The sequence below is a fragment of the Osmerus mordax genome, chromosome 19 (assembly GCF_038355195.1).
Source record: "Osmerus mordax isolate fOsmMor3 chromosome 19, fOsmMor3.pri, whole genome shotgun sequence".
Classification (NCBI taxonomy): Eukaryota; Metazoa; Chordata; class Actinopteri; order Osmeriformes; family Osmeridae; genus Osmerus; species Osmerus mordax.
The window spans coordinates 12107281-12127334 of record NC_090068.1 but is presented as its reverse complement, the minus strand read 5'-3'; the positions used below and the strand labels follow the sequence as shown (position 1 = coordinate 12127334).

The following is a 20054-nucleotide window of genomic DNA, read 5'->3' as shown; positions in this document are numbered from 1 at the left end:
GGGGAACTCGCGCGTGCTCGTACAAACAAACACACACAGACACACACACGCATACAGGCATTCATAAATGTATCCATGGGGTTTGTCAAAATGTGTAGTTTATAGGTTAGTCGAAGGGAGATATATTGAAAATGTCCTTCGCTTTAGCGGTTAAGCAGGCGACGGTCGCTGTCCACGGTGCTGGACCGGTATGCGCTACGAAAGATAGTCTAAGCATCCTGTTTGCGTACGGTAAAACTTAGAACATGTATACAAGTGCTCAAAATACGAATTTATCTGACAAATACTCTGCAGCGCGGCCACCTTATGTTCATATGTGATTTAAAGCTTCTGTCATGTTGTCTTCCAAAGCCTCACGGTGTCGCTATTCACTAAACGGTGGACTCAGTTTGAGAACACTCCCATTCTTTCCCATATCATTATGTCATTAGAGCTGTAGAAGAGACATCTACAGTCGTCGCATTGCAAAGACTAGAGCTGAAGAGCTTATAAATTGTTCTTTTACATTTTTACAAACGTTGAGCGCTTTCCCTTGCAGGAAGACTGCTCGCTAACAGAATTCGGTTTTTGATTCTCTTTTTTAAATTAAGATGTCGAAGGTGTGCTCATCCTGCGGATTAAAATGGCGAATCGAGTTGTGTCTGTTTTTGCTCAAAATGATGCAGACCGTCGCAACAGACATTCACTATTCTGTCCCTGAAGAGACTAAAACAAAACAAGTTATCGGAAGCTTAAGTAAGGACCTCGATTTGGAATTTCGACGACTGAAGATTCGCAAGGCCCGTGTTGACTTCCAGGGCGAAAAACGCTATTGTGGAATAGACTTGGACACTGGGAATCTCATTGTTCTTGAGCGCATCGACCGGGAGGTGCTTTGTGAGGCTACGACTCCCTGTCTCTTACACTTTGAGTTTATTCTCGAGAATCCACTGGAGCTGCACAATATTGCCGTGGAGATTCTCGACGTTAATGACAACGTACCTGTGTTCCCCAAAGATTTGATCAAATTGGAAATAAGTGAATTAGCAACGACAGGAAGCCGATATAAAATAGCATCTGCCCGTGATGCAGATGTCAGTGTTAATTCCGTCCAGAGTTACTTACTCGATCAAAATGACTATTTTGTTTTAGATGGTAAGACTAGTAAAGAGAGATATGTGGAAATCGTTTTGAAAAACAGTCTTGACCGGGAGATAAAAGGGGAACATTCCATGATATTAACAGCAATTGACGGAGGTAATCCTCTTCGCTCAGGTAGTGTAACAATACATATTAACGTCATAGATATAAATGATAACAGTCCAGTATTCTCACAAGCTCTCTACAAAGTAAACGTGTTTGAAAATACACCGCAAGGTACCTCCTTACTGAAAGTCATCGCAACTGATAAAGACGAGGGTGCAAATAGTGTGATAACGTACTATATCAACCATGTGTCCGATAACACTAAACGTTTATTCCAAATTGATCAAAATAGCGGGGAAATGACTGTAATAGGAGAACTTGACCATGAAAAGGCTTCTTCTTACGAGGTGGAGATACAGGCAGAGGATGGCGGGGGACAGGCAGGTCACTGCAAAGTGCTGGTAGAGATTTCGGACATCAATGACAATGCCCCTACTATAACTGTTAAATCAGTTAACAATCCAATCCCCGAGGACGTTCCAACCGGCACTGAAATAGCCATAATCAACGTAAAAGATCAGGACTATGGTGAAAACAGTAGAGTGAAGTGTGTCGTTTCAGAATCTCTACCGTTTAAACTTCAGTCTTCTATCAAAAACTATTTTACGTTAGTCAGTAGCGGCCCACTTGACAGGGAGCGCGTGTCTGAGTATAATGTCACCATAACGGCATCAGATGAAGGATCACCATCCTTATCCTCGAGCGCTCTGTTGAGGTTTCAAATATCTGATATTAATGACAACCATCCTGAATTTGAAGAACCATCCTACAGCGTTTATGTGAGTGAAAATAACAAGCCTGGCTCCTCCATATGTTCTGTTACTGCCAGAGACCCAGACTGGAGACAGAACGGAACAGTGGTCTATTCTCTAGTGCCCAGTGAGGTCAACGGTGTCCCCGTGTCTTCATATGTATCCGTTAATGGAGACACGGGGGTGATCCATGCCGTGAGAGCATTTGATTATGAACAGTTTAGGAGCTTCAAGGTCCAGGTTGTAGCCAGAGACAACGGTTCTCCTCCACTCAGCAGTAACGTGACTGTGAGCATCTTCGTAGCAGATGAGAATGACAACTCTCCCCAGATATTATACCCTGCTCCAGCAGGGAACTCCTTGATGACTGAGATGGTCCCCAAAGCTGCTCTGGCAGGGTCCCTGGTTTCCAAGGTGATAGCTGTGGATGCTGACTCTGGCCAGAACGCCTGGCTTTCCTATCAGATTGTGAAATCCACCGATCCGGGACTTTTCACTATCGGTCTCCACAGTGGAGAGATCAGGGCCCAGCGGGACATTTCTGATTCTGACGGTATGAAGCAGAACCTTGTGATATCTGTGAAAGATAACGGACAGCCCTCTATGTCTACAACCTGTGCTGTTTACCTACTGATATCAGATAACCTGGCTGAGGTTCCAGAGCTGAAAGACATGTCTTACGAGGGGAAGGATTCCAAACTAACTTCCTACTTGATCATCGCTCTGGTGTCCGTCTCCACCTTTTTCCTGACTTTCATCATTCTCATCCTGGCCGTGAGGTTTTGCCGCAGGAGGAAACCTAGACTGTTGTTTGATGGAGCTGTGGCCATTCCCAGCGCGTATTTCCCTCCTAACTATGCAGAGGTGGATGGAACAGGAACGCTGCGGAGTTCTTACAATTATGACGCTTACCTGACAACGGGCTCACGCACCAGTGACTTCAAGTTTGTCAGATCTTACAACGACAACACGCTGCCAGCTGAAATGACACTAAAAAAGAGTCCAGATCATTTTCTGGAAGGAAGTATCACCACACTGAACACAGCAGGAGAATCTAACGAGGTAAGAACCCTTCAGGGAGATTCTGTATATGGTGGATAAAATTAGGATGTACTGCTTTCTGCTCTGTTCTTCTCTACTGTATGTTTGTTAAGGAAACTTGTTCTGGTTTCAGCACCTCAACATAGGGACAGCTCCTTTGTGATTCTATCAACATAGTGAATGCAATGTGGTACCTTACTTGCCTTGAACAGAGGTTTTGCTAAATAACGTCTGTAACCGTCTTTGGGGAAAAAAAACATAGTGATGAAAAGTCATACTGCTTCGCTTATTATTAGCCTTGTTTCTAGCAACCAATTCCTCAATCTTAACTCAGTCCGCAATCCGGAGTTCCTAACTGTTTGAATCTTACTCGGTACAAATGCATCTGAAAAATTACTTGGAATTAGAGTATTAATTTGCATGAATCATTTATCTAATGTTAGACTTCTAATTAGTTAATTTTGGCTTGAATGCAGTTCATGCGACACTTTCAGTGTGTCAGGCCTACCACTTTCTGTGAGTGCGGTAGTCGATCACGTTTTTATGCAGTTTTAGGAAAGTACACAGAGTGTCGCTATCTACCAGCAAGTGATGTTTCACGTTTCTCTCCACCCACTTATGGGCGCAGACTTCGTGTACGTCGTGATTAAGAACAGTGGTGTTTTTTTCATTTAGACGACGAGGTGGAGTGTATATTTTTGCCTGGATGAACCCGAATAAGAGCAATAACTAGAGAAATTGTCTACATCTTTCTGGAGAATGGAATACCTGGGCCTCTCTGTCTCTGCACCGATGTTTTGGCTGGCTTTGTTTCCTCTGCTCTTGTGCAGCAGCTATGGAGATGTGACCTATTCTATTCCTGAGGAAATGAAACGCGGGTCGGTGATAGGAAATATAGCCAAGGACCTCGGACTTGATACTAAAGGACTATTATCACGGAAAGCTCGCTTGGATGTTGATCGTAGAAGCAAACGGTATTGTGACATTAATCTGAACACCGGTGACTTGATCGTCGCTGAAATGATAGACAGGGAGCAGCTTTGCGGCCGGAGGCTTTCCTGTTCTCTGAAATATGAAATGGTCCTGGAGAACCCGTTAGAATCACATAACATCGTGTTGCAGATACAAGATATCAACGATAATGCTCCACAATTCGTGCAAGAGGTTGTTAAATTCGAGATCAGAGAATCTGCAGACAAAGGCGCTCGCTTTGCTGTAAATCAGGCACTTGACGCAGACATAGGCGTTAATGGGGTCCAAAGCTACACATTACAAAAAAACGAACACTTTAGTTTAGCGGTTCATACTAATCCAAGGGGGGGAAAGCATGGGGAACTTGTTTTAGAAAATGAATTAGATCGCGAAAAAGAGCAAGAATTGACGTTACTGCTAACAGCTGTTGATGGAGGAACTCCACCGAGATCCGGCACTGTCATTGTACACGTCACTGTGCTAGATGCTAACGATAACAAACCAGTATTTAGTGAGAGTGAATATAAAGTCAGTCTGCCTGAGAATTCCCCCGTAGGTTTACTTGTAATTACTGTGTCTGCCACAGACGCAGACGAGGGGTTGAACGGGGAAGTGACGTACGAATTTGGTCCAATTACAGACGATGTTAAGAAATTATTTTCTCTCAACAGTAAAACAGGTGAAATAAGCGTAGTCGGACGGATGGATTTCGAAAAGGAGTCCATTTATGATTTCAGTATACAAGCTAAAGATACCTCTGGTCTGACTTCGTTTACCAATGTTGTAGTTGAAATAACAGATGTCAATGACAATGCTCCACTTATCTCTATTAAATCTCTGACCAATCCCATCCCTGAGAATGTGTTGCCAGGCACAGAGGTGGGCATCATTAATGTACAGGATGAAGACTCTGGTGTTAATAAACAGGTCCGCTGCTCCATCCAGCAGAATGTTCCTTTCAAACTAAACCCCTCCATTAAAAACTACTATTCCTTAGTAACTACCAGTGAATTGGACCGTGAGCTGATATCAGATTATAACATAACTATCACTGCTACTGACGAGGGGTCTCCACCTTTATCCTCCTCAAAGACTATTCAGTTATCTGTCTCTGACGTCAATGACAACCCTCCTGTGTTTGAAGAACAATCCTACAGCGCCTATGTGAGTGAAAATAACCAGCCTGGCTCCTCCATATGTTCTGTTACTGCCAGAGACCCAGACTGGAGACAGAACGGCACAGTGGTCTATTCTCTAGTGCCCAGTGAGGTCAACGGTGTCCCTGTGTCTTCATATGTATCCGTTAACGGAGACACGGGGGTGATCCATGCCGTGAGAGCATTTGATTATGAACAGTTTAGGAGCTTCAAGGTCCAGGTTGTAGCCAGAGACAACGGTTCTCCTCCGCTCAGCAGTAACGTGACTGTGAGTGTCTTCGTAGCAGATGAGAATGACAACTCTCCCCAGATATTATACCCTGCTCCAGCAGGGAACTCCTTGATGACTGAGATGGTCCCCAAAGCTGCTCTGGCAGGGTCCCTGGTTTCCAAGGTGATAGCTGTGGATGCTGACTCTGGCCAGAACGCCTGGCTTTCCTATCAGATTGTGAAATCCACCGATCCGGGACTTTTCACTATCGGTCTCCACAGTGGAGAAATCAGGGCCCAGCGGGACATTTCTGATTCTGACGGTATGAAGCAGAACCTTGTGATATCTGTGAAAGATAACGGACAGCCCTCTATGTCTACAACCTGTGCTGTTTACCTACTGATATCAGATAACCTGGCTGAGGTTCCAGAGCTGAAAGACATGTCTTACGAGGGGAAGGATTCAAAACTGACTTCCTACTTGATCATCGCTCTGGTGTCCGTCTCCACCTTTTTCCTGACTTTCATCATTCTCATCCTGGCCGTGAGGTTTTGCCGCAGGAGGAAACCTAGACTGTTGTTTGATGGAGCTGTGGCCATTCCCAGCGCGTATTTCCCTCCTAACTATGCAGAGGTGGATGGAACAGGAACGCTGCGGAGTTCTTACAATTATGACGCTTACTTGACAACGGGCTCACGCACCAGTGACTTCAAGTTTGTCAGATCTTACAACGACAACACGCTGCCAGCTGAAATGACACTAAAAAAGAGTCCAGATCATTTTCTGGAAGGAAGTATCACCACACTAAACACAGAAGGAGAATCTAACGAGGTAAGAACCCTTCATGGAGATCCTGTCTGTGGTGAATAAAATGAGCTGGGATGCAGTTGCACATTCTGTCCAACCTCATAACATTGATCTCTATATCAGATGAGGAGGGCAATAAAATAAACAAGAAAAAAACATATTTCAAGACCTTATTGACAAAGGTCATATCTAGTTTTTTTTGATACAGTAGAAAAAACATTCAACATGTTCATGTAACATATAACCATGATCACTATAAGTAATTTAATTTTACATCAAAAGGAAGAATTCCGCATTGCCCAATCACACAAAGAAAAGGTTAAAAAAAAAAAGTCATTATATGAATACGATAACGGCCTATTATAATCCTACCATTTTCAAAAGTGAACATAGCCTCATTATTTGTTTCTGAAATCTTACTGTGTAGTTTCTACAAAGATTTACTTTTTTAAATGTTATTGTGTCTCGTTATTTTTCAAATGCTATTGTCAGCAGCTGTGCTCTTACAAGCGTCTTCGTATCGTCTTTTGAGATTCATGCCAGTTTCAGAACCATGGCTTGTGGACAGCTCCCGTGTGTCTCTTTCATCCCAGTGAACATCATGTGATGCTTATTTGAAATAGAGAAAGTACTGAAGTGTGTGTGCGTTATACGTAGCGTTTTGTAGATTATTAATTCAGAGTTACATCGATTATCTTAATTTAATGACTTGCGTTTAAAATACAAGAGAGAAATGCAAGGCACTTTCAACGTGGTACGTCTTACCATGTAGTGTGTGAGTTTTGCACGCAGATTTCTGCAGTTTTCGTAAAGTACACAGAGTGTCGCTATCTACCAGCAAGTGATGTTTCACGTTTCTCTCCACCCACTTATGGGCGCAGACTTCGTGTACGTCGTCATAAAGAACAGTGGTGTTTTTGTCAATTAGACGTCGAGATAGAGAGTACGTTTTTGCCTGGATAAACCTGTATAGAAGGATCATATTCAGGAATTGTCTAAATATTTCTGGAGAATGGAATACCTGTGTCTCTCTGTCTCTGCACCGATGTTTTGGCTGGCTTTGTTTTCTCTGCTCTTGCGCAGCAGCTATGGAGATGTGACCTATTCTATTCCTGAGGAGATGAAACGCGGGTCGGTTATAGGAAATATAGCCAAGGATCTCGGGCTTGATGCTAAAGGACTGTTGTCTCGGAAAGCTCGCTTGGACATGGATAGTGGAAGCAAACGGTATTGTGATATTAACCTGAACACAGGTGAATTGATCGTCGCTGAAATGATAGACAGGGAGCAGCTATGCGGCAAGAGACTTTCTTGTTCGCTAAAATATGAAATTATCTTAGAGAACCCGTTAGAATCACAAAACATAAATTTGCAAATACAAGATGTAAATGACAACGCGCCGGGATTTGAGGAAGACATTGTAGAATTTCAGATTAGAGAGTCAGCAGACAAAGGCGCCCGATTTTCTTTAAATGAAGCACTTGACGCAGATATAGGCCTGAATGCCGTGCAAGACTACAAATTACAAAGGAATGATCACTTTAGTTTGGCTGTTCACAGTAATCCTGGAGGTGGGAAACAGAGTGAACTAGTTTTAGAGAAAGAATTAGATCGTGAACAACAGCAAGAAGTAACGTTACTACTGACTGCTGTTGACGGAGGGACACCGCAGAGATCCGGTACTGTAGTTATACACGTTACCGTGCTTGATGCAAACGATAATAAACCAGTATTTAGTCAGAATCTCTATGAGGTGAATCTGTATGAGAACTCCCCTATAGGTTCTGTTGCAATTATTGTGTCTGCTACTGACGCAGATGAGGGAGCAAACGGGGAAGTGACGTACGGATTTGGTCCCATAACAGACGACGTAAAGAAATTATTTTCTGTCAATCCCAAAATGGGTGAAGTAATCGTAATAGGGGAGATTGATTTTGAAAAAGAGTCATTTTATGAATTCAGTATCCGAGCTAAAGACAACTCGGGACTAAGCTCATCTGCTAACGTTAAAGTTGATATTTTAGACGTTAACGATAACGCCCCATTTATTTCTCTTAAATCCCTGACCAATCCCATCCCTGAAAATCTGTTACCAGGAACAGAGGTGGGCATCATAAATGTGCAGGATAAAGACTCTGGTGTCAATAAACAGGTCCGCTGCTCCATCCAGCAGAATGTTCCTTTCAAACTAAACCCCTCCATTAAAAACTACTATTCCTTAGTAACTACCAGTGAATTAGACCGTGAGCTGATATCAGATTATAACATAACTATCACTGCTACTGACGAGGGCTCTCCACCTTTATCCTCCTCAAAGACTATTCATTTATCTGTCTCTGACGTCAATGACAACCCTCCTGTGTTTGAAGAACAATCCTACAGCGCCTATGTGAGTGAAAATAACAAGCCTGGCTCCTCCATATGTTCTGTTACTGCCAGAGACCCAGACTGGAGACAGAACGGCACAGTGGTCTATTCTCTAGTGCCCAGTGAGGTCAACGGTGTCCCCGTGTCTTCATATGTATCCATTAACGGAGACACGGGGGTGATCCATGCTGTGAGAGCATTTGATTATGAACAGTTTAGGAGCTTCAAGGTCCAGGTTGTAGCCAGAGACAACGGTTCTCCTCCACTCAGCAGTAACGTGACTGTGAGCGTCTTCGTAGCAGATGAGAATGACAACTCTCCCCAGATATTATACCCTGCTCCAGCAGGGAACTCCTTGATGACTGAGATGGTCCCCAAAGCTGCTTTGGCAGGGTCCCTGGTTTCCAAGGTGATAGCTGTGGATGCTGACTCTGGCCAGAACGCCTGGCTTTCCTATCAGATTGTGAAATCCACCGATCCGGGACTTTTCACTATCGGTCTCCACAGTGGAGAGATCAGGGCCCAGCGGGACATTTCTGATTCTGACGGTATGAAGCAGAACCTTGTGATATCTGTGAAAGATAACGGACATCCCTCTATGTCTACAACCTGTGCTGTTTACCTCCTGATATCAGATAACCTGGCTGAGGTCCCAGAGCTGAAAGACATGTCTTACGAGGGGAAGGATTCTAAACTGACTTCCTACTTGATCATCGCTCTGGTGTCCGTCTCCACCTTTTTCCTGACTTTCATCATTCTCATCCTGGCTGTGAGGTTTTGCCGCAGGAGGAAACCTAGACTGTTGTTTGATGGAGCTGTGGCCATTCCCAGCGCATATTTCCCTCCTAACTATGCAGAGGTGGATGGAACAGGAACGCTGCGGAGTTCTTACAATTATGACGCTTACCTGACAACGGGCTCACGCACCAGTGACTTCAAGTTTGTCAGATCTTACAACGACAACACGCTGCCAGCTGAAATGACACTAAAAAAGAGTCCAGATCATTTTCTGGAAGGAAGTATCACCACACTGAACACAGCAGGAGAATCTAGCGAGGTAAGAACCCTTCATTAGGATCCTGTCTGTGGTGATTAAAATGAGGAGCATAAATGCAGCTGCATATTTTGTATAACCTCATAACAATCAGCTAAAAGTAATAGAAAAACTATCTATTTGGCGGACTGCATATTGAATAGATTGAGGACAGTTTTTTACACATGAACATGATACATTTAACTTTTTATAAAATTGCATGTAAGAACAAGAGGTTTTAGCTTGTCTGAATTACAACTTGGTGGTCTACACGAATAGAGGCATGGATTTTTTGTATGGGAAAACAATTTCAACTTATACAATATTTTATTCGTTTTCGTTGTCATGCAGATAGGATTTATCAAACCTACTTCATGGTTTTTGTACCGAATGCTTTTGTATGCCACTGTGCCACTTGCATTGTCGTTACATTCGTCAGGGAAACGTTTGCCGTTTTCAGCACCACAACAACCGCTCAGCTACCGTATGTTTCTATTAGTGTATTCAAACGAACTTGGCACTGTGCTTGTCCTGAAATGAAGCTAGAATGAATAGCATGTCTGTTATTGTTGTCTTAAAGTCTCATGAAGTCTTAATTATCTTAATGATAGGCATGTTTCGTGTGTAATACTACTTGATTATTTATCGACCACAACCGAGTTGCAATTTAGAGTTGGTAAGTCTGTATAATTGAACTAAAATACATACTTACTGGACATTAAAGCATAGATGTAAATGTGCATCCATGATAAAAATTACTTTAGATCTCAGAGTCGTTGATCTCAGTTAAATTGTATTTACGCCACTTTCATCTTGGTAGCCTTGCCAACGAGTCTCTGAGTGTGGTATGCATACTCTTTTCTGCAGTTTTAGTAAAGTACACAGAGTGTCGCTATCTACCAGCTAGTGATGTTTCACGTTTCTCTCCACCCACTTATGGGCGCAGACTTCGTGTACGTCGTCATAAAGAACAGTGGTGTTTTTGTGATTTAGACGTCGAAGTAGTGTACGTTTTTGCCTGGATAAACCTCTATAGGACGGTTATATTCAGGAATTGTCTAATTATTTCTGGAGAATGGAATACCTGGGTCTCTCTGTCTCTGCACCGATGTTTTGGCTGGCTTTGTTTCCTCTGCTCTTGTGCAGAAGCTATGGAGATGTGACCTATTCTATTCCTGAGGAGATGAAACGCGGGTCCGTAATAGGAAATATAGCCAAGGATCTGGGACTTGATGCTAAAGGACTATTGTCTCGAAAAGCTCGCTTGGATGCTGATGGTGGAAGTAAACGGTATTGTGATATTAATCAGAACACAGGTGAATTGATCGTCGCTGAAGTAATAGACAGGGAGGAGCTCTGCGGTAGTATGCTTTCTTGCAACCTAAAATATGAAATGATCTTGGAAAATCCTCTCGAATTACACAATATAATTTTGCAAGTACAAGACATCAATGATCATGCTCCACAATTTGGGGAAGACGTTATCACAATTGAAATAGGAGAATCAGCATACAAAGGCGCCCGTTTTTCTCTGAACCAGGCACTTGACGAAGACGTTGGCCTGAATGCTGTCCAAAGTTACGCCTTACAAAGAAACGATCATTTCAGTTTGTCAGTACAAACAAATTCCGCTGGCGGAAAACATGGTGAACTGGTTTTAGAGAAAGAATTAGATCGTGAAGTAGAGCAGGAGGTGACGTTGCTACTTACCGCTGTTGACGGAGGGACTCCGAAGAGATCCGGTACTGTGGTTATACACGTCACCGTGCTTGATGCTAACGATAATAAACCGGTATTTACTCAGAATGTCTATAATGTTAATTTGCCTGAAAACTCCCCTATAGGATATGTTGTATTTACTGTGTCTGCTACAGATGCAGACGAGGGGTCAAACGGGGAAGTGACGTATGGATTTGGCCCTATATCTGACGATGTAAAAAAATTGTTTTCCCTTAATCCCAAAACCGGAGTCATTAGTGCAGTTGGAGACGTGGATTTTGAAAAGAAGACTGTTTATGAATTTAGCATTCAAGCTAAAGACAATGCTGGACTTACATCCTTTGCAAACGTTAAAATCGATATTATTGACGTGAATGATAATGCCCCAGTTATATCTTTAAAATCTATGACCAATCCCATCCCTGAGAATGTGTTACCAGGCACAGAGGTGGGCATCATTAATGTTCAGGATAAAGACTCTGGTGTCAATAAACAGGTCCGCTGCTCCATTCAGCAGAATGTTCCTTTCAAACTCAACCCTTCCATTAAAAACTACTATTCCTTAGTAACTACCAGTGAATTAGACCGTGAGCTGATATCAGATTATAACATAACTATCACTGCTACTGACGAGGGCTCTCCACCTTTATCCTCCTCAAAGACTATTCATTTATCTGTCTCTGACGTCAATGACAACCCTCCTGTGTTTGAAGAACAATCCTACAGCGCCTATGTGAGTGAAAATAACAAGCCTGGCTCCTCCATATGTTCTGTTACTGCCAGAGACCCAGACTGGAGACAGAACGGCACAGTGGTCTATTCTCTAGTGCCCAGTGAGGTCAACGGTGTCCCTGTGTCTTCATATGTATCCATTAACGGAGACACGGGGGTGATCCATGGCGTGAGAGCATTTGATTATGAACAGTTTAGGAGCTTCAAGGTCCAGGTTGTAGCCAGAGACAACGGTTCTCCTCCACTCAGCAGTAACGTGACTGTGAGCGTCTTCGTAGCAGATGAGAATGACAACTCTCCCCAGATATTATACCCTGCTCCAGCAGGGAACTCCTTGATGACTGAGATGGTCCCCAAAGCTGCTCTGGCAGGGTCCCTGGTTTCCAAGGTGATAGCTGTGGATGCTGACTCTGGCCAGAACGCCTGGCTTTCCTATCAGATTGTGAAATCCACCGATCCGGGACTTTTCACTATCGGTCTCCACAGTGGAGAGATCAGGGCCCAGCGGGACATTTCTGATTCAGACGGTATGAAGCAGAACCTTGTGATATCTGTGAAAGATAACGGACAGCCCTCTATGTCTACAACCTGTGCTGTTTACCTACTGATATCAGATAACCTGGCTGAGGTTCCAGAGCTGAAAGACATGTCTTACGAGGGGAAGGATTCTAAACTGACTTCCTACTTGATCATCGCTCTGGTGTCCGTCTCCACCTTTTTCCTGACATTCATCATTCTCATCCTGGCCGTGAGGTTTTGCCGCAGGAGGAAACCGAGACTGTTGTTTGATGGAGCTGTGGCCATTCCCAGCACGTATTTCCCTCCTAACTATGCAGAGGTGGATGGAACAGGAACGCTGCGGAGTTCTTACAATTATGACGCTTACTTGACAACGGGCTCACGCACCAGTGACTTCAAGTTTGTCAGATCTTACAACGACAACACGCTGCCAGCCGAAATGACACTAAAAAAGAGTCCAGATCATTTTCTGGAAGGAAGTATCACCACACTGAACACAGCAGGAGAATCTAACGAGGTAAGAACCCTTCATGGAAATTCTGTCTGTGGTTATTAAAATGAGCAGGATGTACTGCTGTCTGTTCTGTTCTCCTGCACTGGAAACACGTTCCTGTTTCAGCACCTCAATGTAGGGACAGCTCTCTTGTGTTAATGTCAGAGTAGTGAATGCAATGTAGCTCTGTACTGGCCTTGAACAGAGGCTGTGCTGAACAATTCCTGTAAACCTTTTATATTTTAATGAAAAGTCAGAAGGCTTTGACTTATAATAGTCTTGTTTCGTAAGATACACTAGCCACTAATTCCTCAATTATAACCCAAGCTTCAATTCGGAGTTCTTAGTTGTTTATTTCTTTCCTCAGTAGAAATGCATATGAAACATTACTTGACAACAAAAGCTTAAATTTGCATACAATATCAAACTGGCGTTAGACTTCAGACTAACTTGAATTCAGTAAGAATGTAGGCTATTAGCCTCTTGCTTGACTGTTCATTGGGTCTGTGACTGCAGTAGTGGTGCACGTTTTCATGCAGTTTTAGTAAAGTACACAGAGTGTCGCTATCTACCAGCAAGTGATGTTTCACGTTTCTCTCCACCCACTTATGGGCGCAGACTTCGTGTACGTCGAAATAAAGAACAGTGGTGTTTTTGTCATTAACACGTCGAGGAAGAGTGCATTTTATTTACCGGGATAATTCTGTATCGGAGCAACACATGCAGGAACTTTCTACATCTTTCGGGAGAATGGAATACCTTGGTCTCTCTGTCTCTGCACCGATGTTTTGGCTGGCTTTGTTTCCTCTGCTCTTGCGCGGCAGCTATGGAGATGTGACCTATTCTATTCCTGAGGAGATGAAACGCGGGTCGGTAATTGGAAATATAGCCAAGGATCTGGGACTTGATGCTAAAGGACTATTGTCTCGTAAAGCTCGCTTGGATGTTGACGGTAGAAGCAAACGGTATTGTGATATTAATCTGAACACGGGTGAATTGATTGTCGCAGAAGTAATTGACCGAGAAAGGCTTTGCGGCAGGAGGCTTACATGCGCACTAAAATATGAAATTATCTTGGAGAATCCTTTAGAGTCACATAACATCCTCTTGCAAATACAAGATGTTAATGATAATCCTCCGAAATTTGGGGAAGACGTTGTTAAATTTGAGATTCAAGAGTCAGCAGTAAAAGGCGCTCGCTTTTCTCTTAATCAGGCACACGACGCAGACATAGGCCTGAACGCTGTCCAAAGCTACACATTGCAGAGGAACGATCATTTTAATTTAGCTGTTCATACTAATCCTGCAGGTGGAAAACAGAGTGAGCTGGTTTTAGAGAAAGAATTAGATCGAGAGGTAGAGCAGGAGGTGACGTTACTTCTTACTGCTGTTGACGGAGGGACTCCGCAGAGATCCGGTACTGTAGTTATACACGTCACTGTGCTTGATGCTAACGATAACAAACCCGTGTTTAGACAAAATGTCTACAAGGTTAATTTGCCTGAAAACTCACCTATAGGCTCGGTTGTAATTGCTGTGTCTGCTACAGATGCAGATGAGGGGGTAAACGGGGAAGTGACGTACGGATTTGGCCACATTTCAGACGATGCCACCCAATTATTTTCCCTTAATCCCAAAACTGGTGAAGTAATCGTAAAAGGAGATATTGATTTTGAAACAGAATCATTTCATGAATTCAGTATCCAAGCCAAAGATAGCTCTGGGCTAAATTCTTTTGCCAACATCAAGGTTGATATTACAGATGAAAATGACAATGCCCCAACTATCTCTCTTAAATCCCTGACCAATCCCATCCCTGAGAATGTGTTGCCAGGCACAGAGGTGGGCATCATTAATGTACAGGACGAAGACTCTGGTGTCAATAAACAGGTCCGATGCTCCATCCAGCAGAATGTTCCTTTCAAACTAAACCCCTCCATTAAAAACTACTATTCCTTAGTAACTACCAGTGAATTAGACCGTGAGCTGATATCAGATTATAACATAACTATCACTGCTACTGACGAGGGCTCTCCACCTTTATCCTCCTCGAAGACTATTCATTTATCTGTCTCTGACGTCAATGACAACCCTCCTGTGTTTGAAGAACAATCCTACAGCGCCTATGTGAGTGAAAATAACAAGCCTGGCTCCTCCATATGTTCTGTTACTGCCAGAGACCCAGACTGGAGACAGAACGGCACAGTGGTCTATTCTCTAGTGCCCAGTGAGGTCAACGGTGTCCCTGTGTCTTCATATGTATCCATTAACGGAGACACGGGGGTGATCCATGCCTTGAGAGCATTTGATTATGAACAGTTTAGGAGCTTCAAGGTCCAGGTTGTAGCCAGAGACAACGGTTCTCCTCCACTCAGCAGTAACGTGACTGTGAGCGTCTTCGTAGCAGATGAGAATGACAACTCTCCCCAGATATTATACCCTGCTCCAGCAGGGAACTCCTTGATGACTGAGATGGTCCCCAAAGCTGCTCTGGCAGGGTCCCTGGTTTCCAAGGTGATAGCTGTGGATGCTGACTCTGGCCAGAACGCCTGGCTTTCCTATCAGATTGTGAAATCCACCGATCCGGGACTTTTCACTATCGGTCTCCACAGTGGAGAGATCAGGGCCCAGCGGGACATTTCTGATTCTGACGGTATGAAGCAGAACCTTGTGATATCTGTGAAAGATAACGGACAGCCCTCTATGTCTACAACCTGTGCTGTTTACCTACTGATATCAGATAACCTGGCTGAGGTTCCAGAGCTGAAAGACATGTCTTACGAGGGGAAGGATTCAAAACTGACTTCCTACTTGATCATCGCTCTGGTGTCCGTCTCCACCTTTTTCCTGACTTTCATCATTCTCATCCTGGCCGTGAGGTTTTGCCGCAGGAGGAAACCTAGACTGTTGTTTGATGGAGCTGTGGCCATTCCCAGCGCGTATTTCCCTCCTAACTATGCAGAGGTGGATGGAACAGGAACGCTGCGGAGTTCTTACAATTATGACGCTTACCTGACAACGGGCTCACGCACCAGTGACTTCAAGTTTGTCAGATCTTACAACGACAACACGCTGCCAGCCGAAATGACACTAAAAAAGAGTCCAGACCATTTTCTGGAAGGAAGTATCACCACACTGAACACAGCAGGAGAATCTAATGAGGTAAGAACCCTTCATAGAGATCCTGTATGTGGTGGATAAAATTAGCTGGGATGTACTGCTGTCTGTGCTGTTCCACTACACAGTAGGTTTGTGAAGGAAACGCGTTTCGGTTTCAGCACCTCAACGTAGGGACAGCTCCCTTGTGTTTATGTCAGAGTAGTGAATGCAATGTAGCTCTTTACTGGCCTTGAACGCGGAGGCTGTGCTGAACAATGTCTGTAAAAGTTTTAAAAAAAATATTTATGAAAAGTCAAAAGGCTTCGACTAATAATAGACTTGTTTCGTACGTAATACTAGCAACCAATTCCTCAATCATAACGTAAACCGCAATTTGGATATTTTCACTGTTAATTTCTTCCTTCAGTAGAAATGCATTTGAAACATTGCTTGACAACGAAAGCTTTAATTTTCATAAAATATTAAGCTGGCGTTAGACTTCAGACTAGTTGATGTCGCTGAAAATGCAAGCTTTGAGCCTCTTGACAGATCTACTATCATTGAGTCTGTGACTGCAGTAGTGGTTTACGTTTTTTATGCAGTTTTAGTAAAGTACACAGAGTGTCGCTATCTACCAGCAAGTGATGTTTCACGTTTCTCTCCACCCACTTATGGGCGCAGACTTCGTGTACGTCGTGATTAAGAATAGTGGTGTTTTTGTCAGTTAGACGACGAGGTGGAGTGTATATTTTGCCTGAATAAACCCGTATAAGAGCAATAACTAGAACAATTGTCTACATCTTTCTGTAGAATGGAATACCTGGGCCTCTCTGTCTCTTCACCGATGTTTTGGCTGGCTTTGTTTCCTCTGCTCTTGCGCAGCAGCTATGGAGATGTGACTTATTCTATACCTGAGGAGATGAAACGCGGGTCGGTAATAGGAAATATAGCCAAGGATCTGGGACTTGATGCTAAAGGACTATTGTCTCGGAAAGCTCGTTTGGATGTTGATGGTGGAAGCAAAAGGTATTGTGATATTAATCTGAACACGGGAGAATTGATTGTCGCTGAAATTATCGACAGAGAGAAGCTTTGCGGCACGAGGCTTTCATGCACATTTAAATTTGAAATTATCTTGGAAAATCCTTTAGAATCACGCAACATAGTTTTGCAAATTCTAGATATTAACGATAATGCTCCACAATTTGGAGAAGACATTGTGAAATTTGAGATACACGAGCTAGCAGTCAAAGGCGCCCGATTTCCATTAAATCAGGCACATGACGCAGACATAGGCCTGAATGGTGTCCAAAGCTACACATTACAAAGGAACGATCACTTTAGTTTAGCTGTTCGTAATAATCCAGGAGGTGAAAAACAGAGCCAACTGGTTTTAGAGAAAGAATTAGATCGTGAGGTTGAACAAGAAGTGTCGTTACTACTGACTGCTGTTGATGGAGGGACTCCACAGAGATCCGGTACTGTAGTTATACACGTCACCGTGCTTGATGCTAACGATAATACACCAGTGTTTAGTCAGAATGTCTATACTGTGAATCTGCCTGAAAACTCCCCTATAGGCTTTGTTGTAATGACTGTGTCTGCTACTGACGCAGATGAGGGGGCAAACGGGGAAGTGACGTACGGATTTGGTCAAATCACAGAGGACGCTAAGCAAATATTTTCCCTTGATCCCAAAACAGGTGAGGTAATTATTATTGCAAAAGTTGATTCTGAAACAGAGTCCTTTTATGAATTCAGTATCCAAGCCAAAGATAACTCGGGATTAAGTTCTTTAGCTAAAGTTAAAGTCGATATTACAGATGTAAATGATAATGCCCCTGTTATTTCTCTAAAATCTCTGACCAATCTCATCCCTGAGAATGTGTTACCAGGCACAGAGGTGGGCATCATTAATGTACAGGATAAAGACTCTGGTGTCAATAAACAGGTCCGCTGCTCCATCCAGCAGAATGTTCCTTTCAAACTAAACCCCTCCATTAAAAACTATTATTCCTTAGTTACTACCAGTGAATTAGACCGTGAGCTGATATCAGATTATAACATAACTATCACTGCTACTGACGAGGGGTCTCCACCTTTATCCTCCTCAAAGACTATTCATTTATCTGTCTCTGACGTCAATGACAACCCTCCTGTGTTTGAAGAACAATCCTACAGCGCCTATGTGAGTGAAAATAACAAGCCTGGCTCCTCCATATGTTCTGTTACTGCCAGAGACCCAGACTGGAGACAGAACGGCACAGTGGTCTATTCTCTAGTGCCCAGTGAGGTCAACGGTGTCCCCGTGTCTTCATATGTATCCATTAACGGAGACACGGGGGTGATCCATGCCGTGAGAGCATTTGATTATGAACAGTTTAGGAGCTTCAAGGTCCAAGTTGTAGCCAGAGACAACGGTTCTCCTCCACTCAGCAGTAACGTGACTGTGAGCGTCTTCGTAGCAGATGAGAATGACAACTCTCCTCAGATATTATACCCTGCTCCAGCAGGGAACTCCTTGATGACTGAGATGGTCCCCAAAGCTGCTCTGGCAGGGTCCCTGGTTTCCAAGGTGATAGCTGTGGATGCTGACTCTGGCCAGAACGCCTGGCTTTCCTATCAGATTGTGAAATCCACCGATCCGGGACTTTTCACTATCGGTCTCCACAGTGGAGAGATCAGGGCTCAGCGGGACATTTCTGATTCTGACGGTATGAAGCAGAACCTTGTGATATCTGTGAAAGATAACGGACAACCCTCTATGTCTACAACCTGTGCTGTTTACCTACTGATATCAGATAACCTGGCTGAGGTCCCAGAGCTGAAAGACATGTCTTACGAGGGGAAGGATTCAAAACTGACTTCCTACTTGATCATCGCTCTGGTGTCCGTCTCCACCTTTTTCCTGACTTTCATCATTCTCATCCTGGCCGTGAGGTTTTGCCGCAGGAGGAAACCTAGACTGTTGTTTGATGGAGCTGTGGCCATTCCCAGCGCGTATTTCCCTCCTAACTATGCAGAGGTGGATGGAACAGGAACGCTGCGGAGTTCTTACAATTATGACGCTTACCTGACAACGGGCTCACGCACCAGTGACTTCAAGTTTGTCAGATCTTACAACGACAACACGCTGCCAGCCGAAATGACACTAAAAAAGAGTCCAGACCATTTTCTGGAAGGAAGTATCACCACACTGAACACAGCAGGAGAATCTAGCGAGGTAAGAACCCTTCATGGAGATCCTGTCTGTGGTACATAAAATGAGCAGAGATGCAGCTGCACAGTCTGTCTAACCTCATAACATTGATCTCAATATCAGATGAGGAGGGCAATACAATAAACAACAATAAACATATAAGACCTTATTGACAAAGGCCATTTCTAGTTTTCTGGATACAGTAGTAAACCCAGTTAACATGTTCATGTAACATATCACCATGATCATTATAAGTAATCTTCCATCAAAATAAAGAATTCCGCATTGCCCAATCGCAGAAAAAGAAAAGGTTAACATTATTAAATGTCCTTTTATAAATATGATAAATGCCTATCATTATCCTATCCTTTTCAGAAGAGAACATAGTGTCATTATTTGTTCACACAATCTTAATGTTTTGTCTCTTCAAAGATTTGCTGTTTAAAATGTTAGTCTGTGTCGTTATTTTTCAAATGCTATTGTCAGCATCTGTGCTATTACAAGCGTCTTCGTATTGTCTTTTGAGATTGATGCCAGTTTCAGAACCATGGCTTGTGGACAGCTCCCGTGTCTCTTTCATCCCAGTGAACATCATGTGATGCTTATTTGAACTAGAGAAAATATTAAAGTGTGTGTGCGTTATTCGAAGCGTGTAGTAGTGATTATGAATTAAGAGTTACATCAATTAACTCAATTATATGACTTGGGTTCAAAATACAAGAGAGAACTGCAAGGCACGTTCAACGTGGTACTCATACATCTTACCAT

General features: G+C 43.3%; 6 protein-coding genes across 6 annotated transcripts; all 6 read left to right on the top strand.

Moving 5' to 3' along the window:
• The first annotated feature begins 590 nt into the window (after positions 1-590).
• LOC136962850 (protocadherin gamma-A11-like) lies at positions 591-3141 on the top strand. The gene is made up of 2 exons (XM_067256748.1): positions 591-2999; positions 3112-3141. Exons 1-2 carry the CDS (start codon positions 591-593, stop codon positions 3139-3141), a joined length of 2439 nt encoding a protein of 812 aa, XP_067112849.1.
• Positions 3142-3770: 629 nt separating this feature from the next.
• LOC136962849 (protocadherin gamma-A11-like) lies at positions 3771-6732 on the top strand. The gene is made up of 2 exons (XM_067256747.1): positions 3771-6111; positions 6719-6732. Exons 1-2 carry the CDS (start codon positions 3771-3773, stop codon positions 6730-6732), a joined length of 2355 nt encoding a protein of 784 aa, XP_067112848.1.
• Positions 6733-7170: 438 nt separating this feature from the next.
• Positions 7171-9567, top strand: LOC136962848 (protocadherin gamma-A4-like). Its single transcript, XM_067256746.1, has one exon. It carries the CDS (start codon positions 7171-7173, stop codon positions 9565-9567), a length of 2397 nt encoding a protein of 798 aa, XP_067112847.1.
• Positions 9568-10461: 894 nt separating this feature from the next.
• Positions 10462-13189, top strand: LOC136962847 (protocadherin gamma-A11-like). Its single transcript, XM_067256745.1, has 3 exons — positions 10462-10478; positions 10672-13012; positions 13154-13189. The coding sequence occupies exons 1-3, from the start codon at positions 10462-10464 to the stop codon at positions 13187-13189; spliced, it is 2394 nt and encodes a 797-aa protein (XP_067112846.1).
• Positions 13190-13771: 582 nt separating this feature from the next.
• Positions 13772-16341, top strand: LOC136962846 (protocadherin gamma-A11-like). The gene is made up of 2 exons (XM_067256744.1): positions 13772-16150; positions 16306-16341. Exons 1-2 carry the CDS (start codon positions 13772-13774, stop codon positions 16339-16341), a joined length of 2415 nt encoding a protein of 804 aa, XP_067112845.1.
• A 590-nt stretch (positions 16342-16931) lies between these two features.
• LOC136962845 (protocadherin gamma-A11-like) lies at positions 16932-19349 on the top strand. The gene has a single exon (XM_067256742.1). The coding sequence runs from the start codon at positions 16932-16934 to the stop codon at positions 19347-19349; it is 2418 nt and encodes an 805-aa protein (XP_067112843.1).
• Positions 19350-20054: the final 705 nt, after the last annotated feature.

What these genes read in the sequence shown, in the direction of transcription:
- LOC136962850 (XM_067256748.1), top strand. Translation starts at nt 591, where the DNA reads ATGTCGAAGGTGTGCTCATCCTGCGGATTAAAATGGCGAATCGAGTTG. An exon ending in CAGCAGGAGAATCTAACGAG is followed by an intron (nt 3,000 to 3,111) that starts GTAAGAACCCTT and finishes TTCTGGTTTCAG; the next exon opens with CACCTCAACATAGGGACAGC.
- LOC136962849 (XM_067256747.1), top strand. Translation starts at nt 3,771, where the DNA reads ATGTTTTGGCTGGCTTTGTTTCCTCTGCTCTTGTGCAGCAGCTATGGA.
- LOC136962848 (XM_067256746.1), top strand. Translation starts at nt 7,171, where the DNA reads ATGTTTTGGCTGGCTTTGTTTTCTCTGCTCTTGCGCAGCAGCTATGGA.
- LOC136962847 (XM_067256745.1), top strand. An exon ending in CAGCAGGAGAATCTAACGAG is followed by an intron (nt 13,013 to 13,153) that starts GTAAGAACCCTT and finishes TGTTAATGTCAG; the next exon opens with AGTAGTGAATGCAATGTAGC.
- LOC136962846 (XM_067256744.1), top strand. Translation starts at nt 13,772, where the DNA reads ATGTTTTGGCTGGCTTTGTTTCCTCTGCTCTTGCGCGGCAGCTATGGA. An exon ending in CAGCAGGAGAATCTAATGAG is followed by an intron (nt 16,151 to 16,305) that starts GTAAGAACCCTT and finishes TGTTTATGTCAG; the next exon opens with AGTAGTGAATGCAATGTAGC.
- LOC136962845 (XM_067256742.1), top strand. Translation starts at nt 16,932, where the DNA reads ATGTTTTGGCTGGCTTTGTTTCCTCTGCTCTTGCGCAGCAGCTATGGA.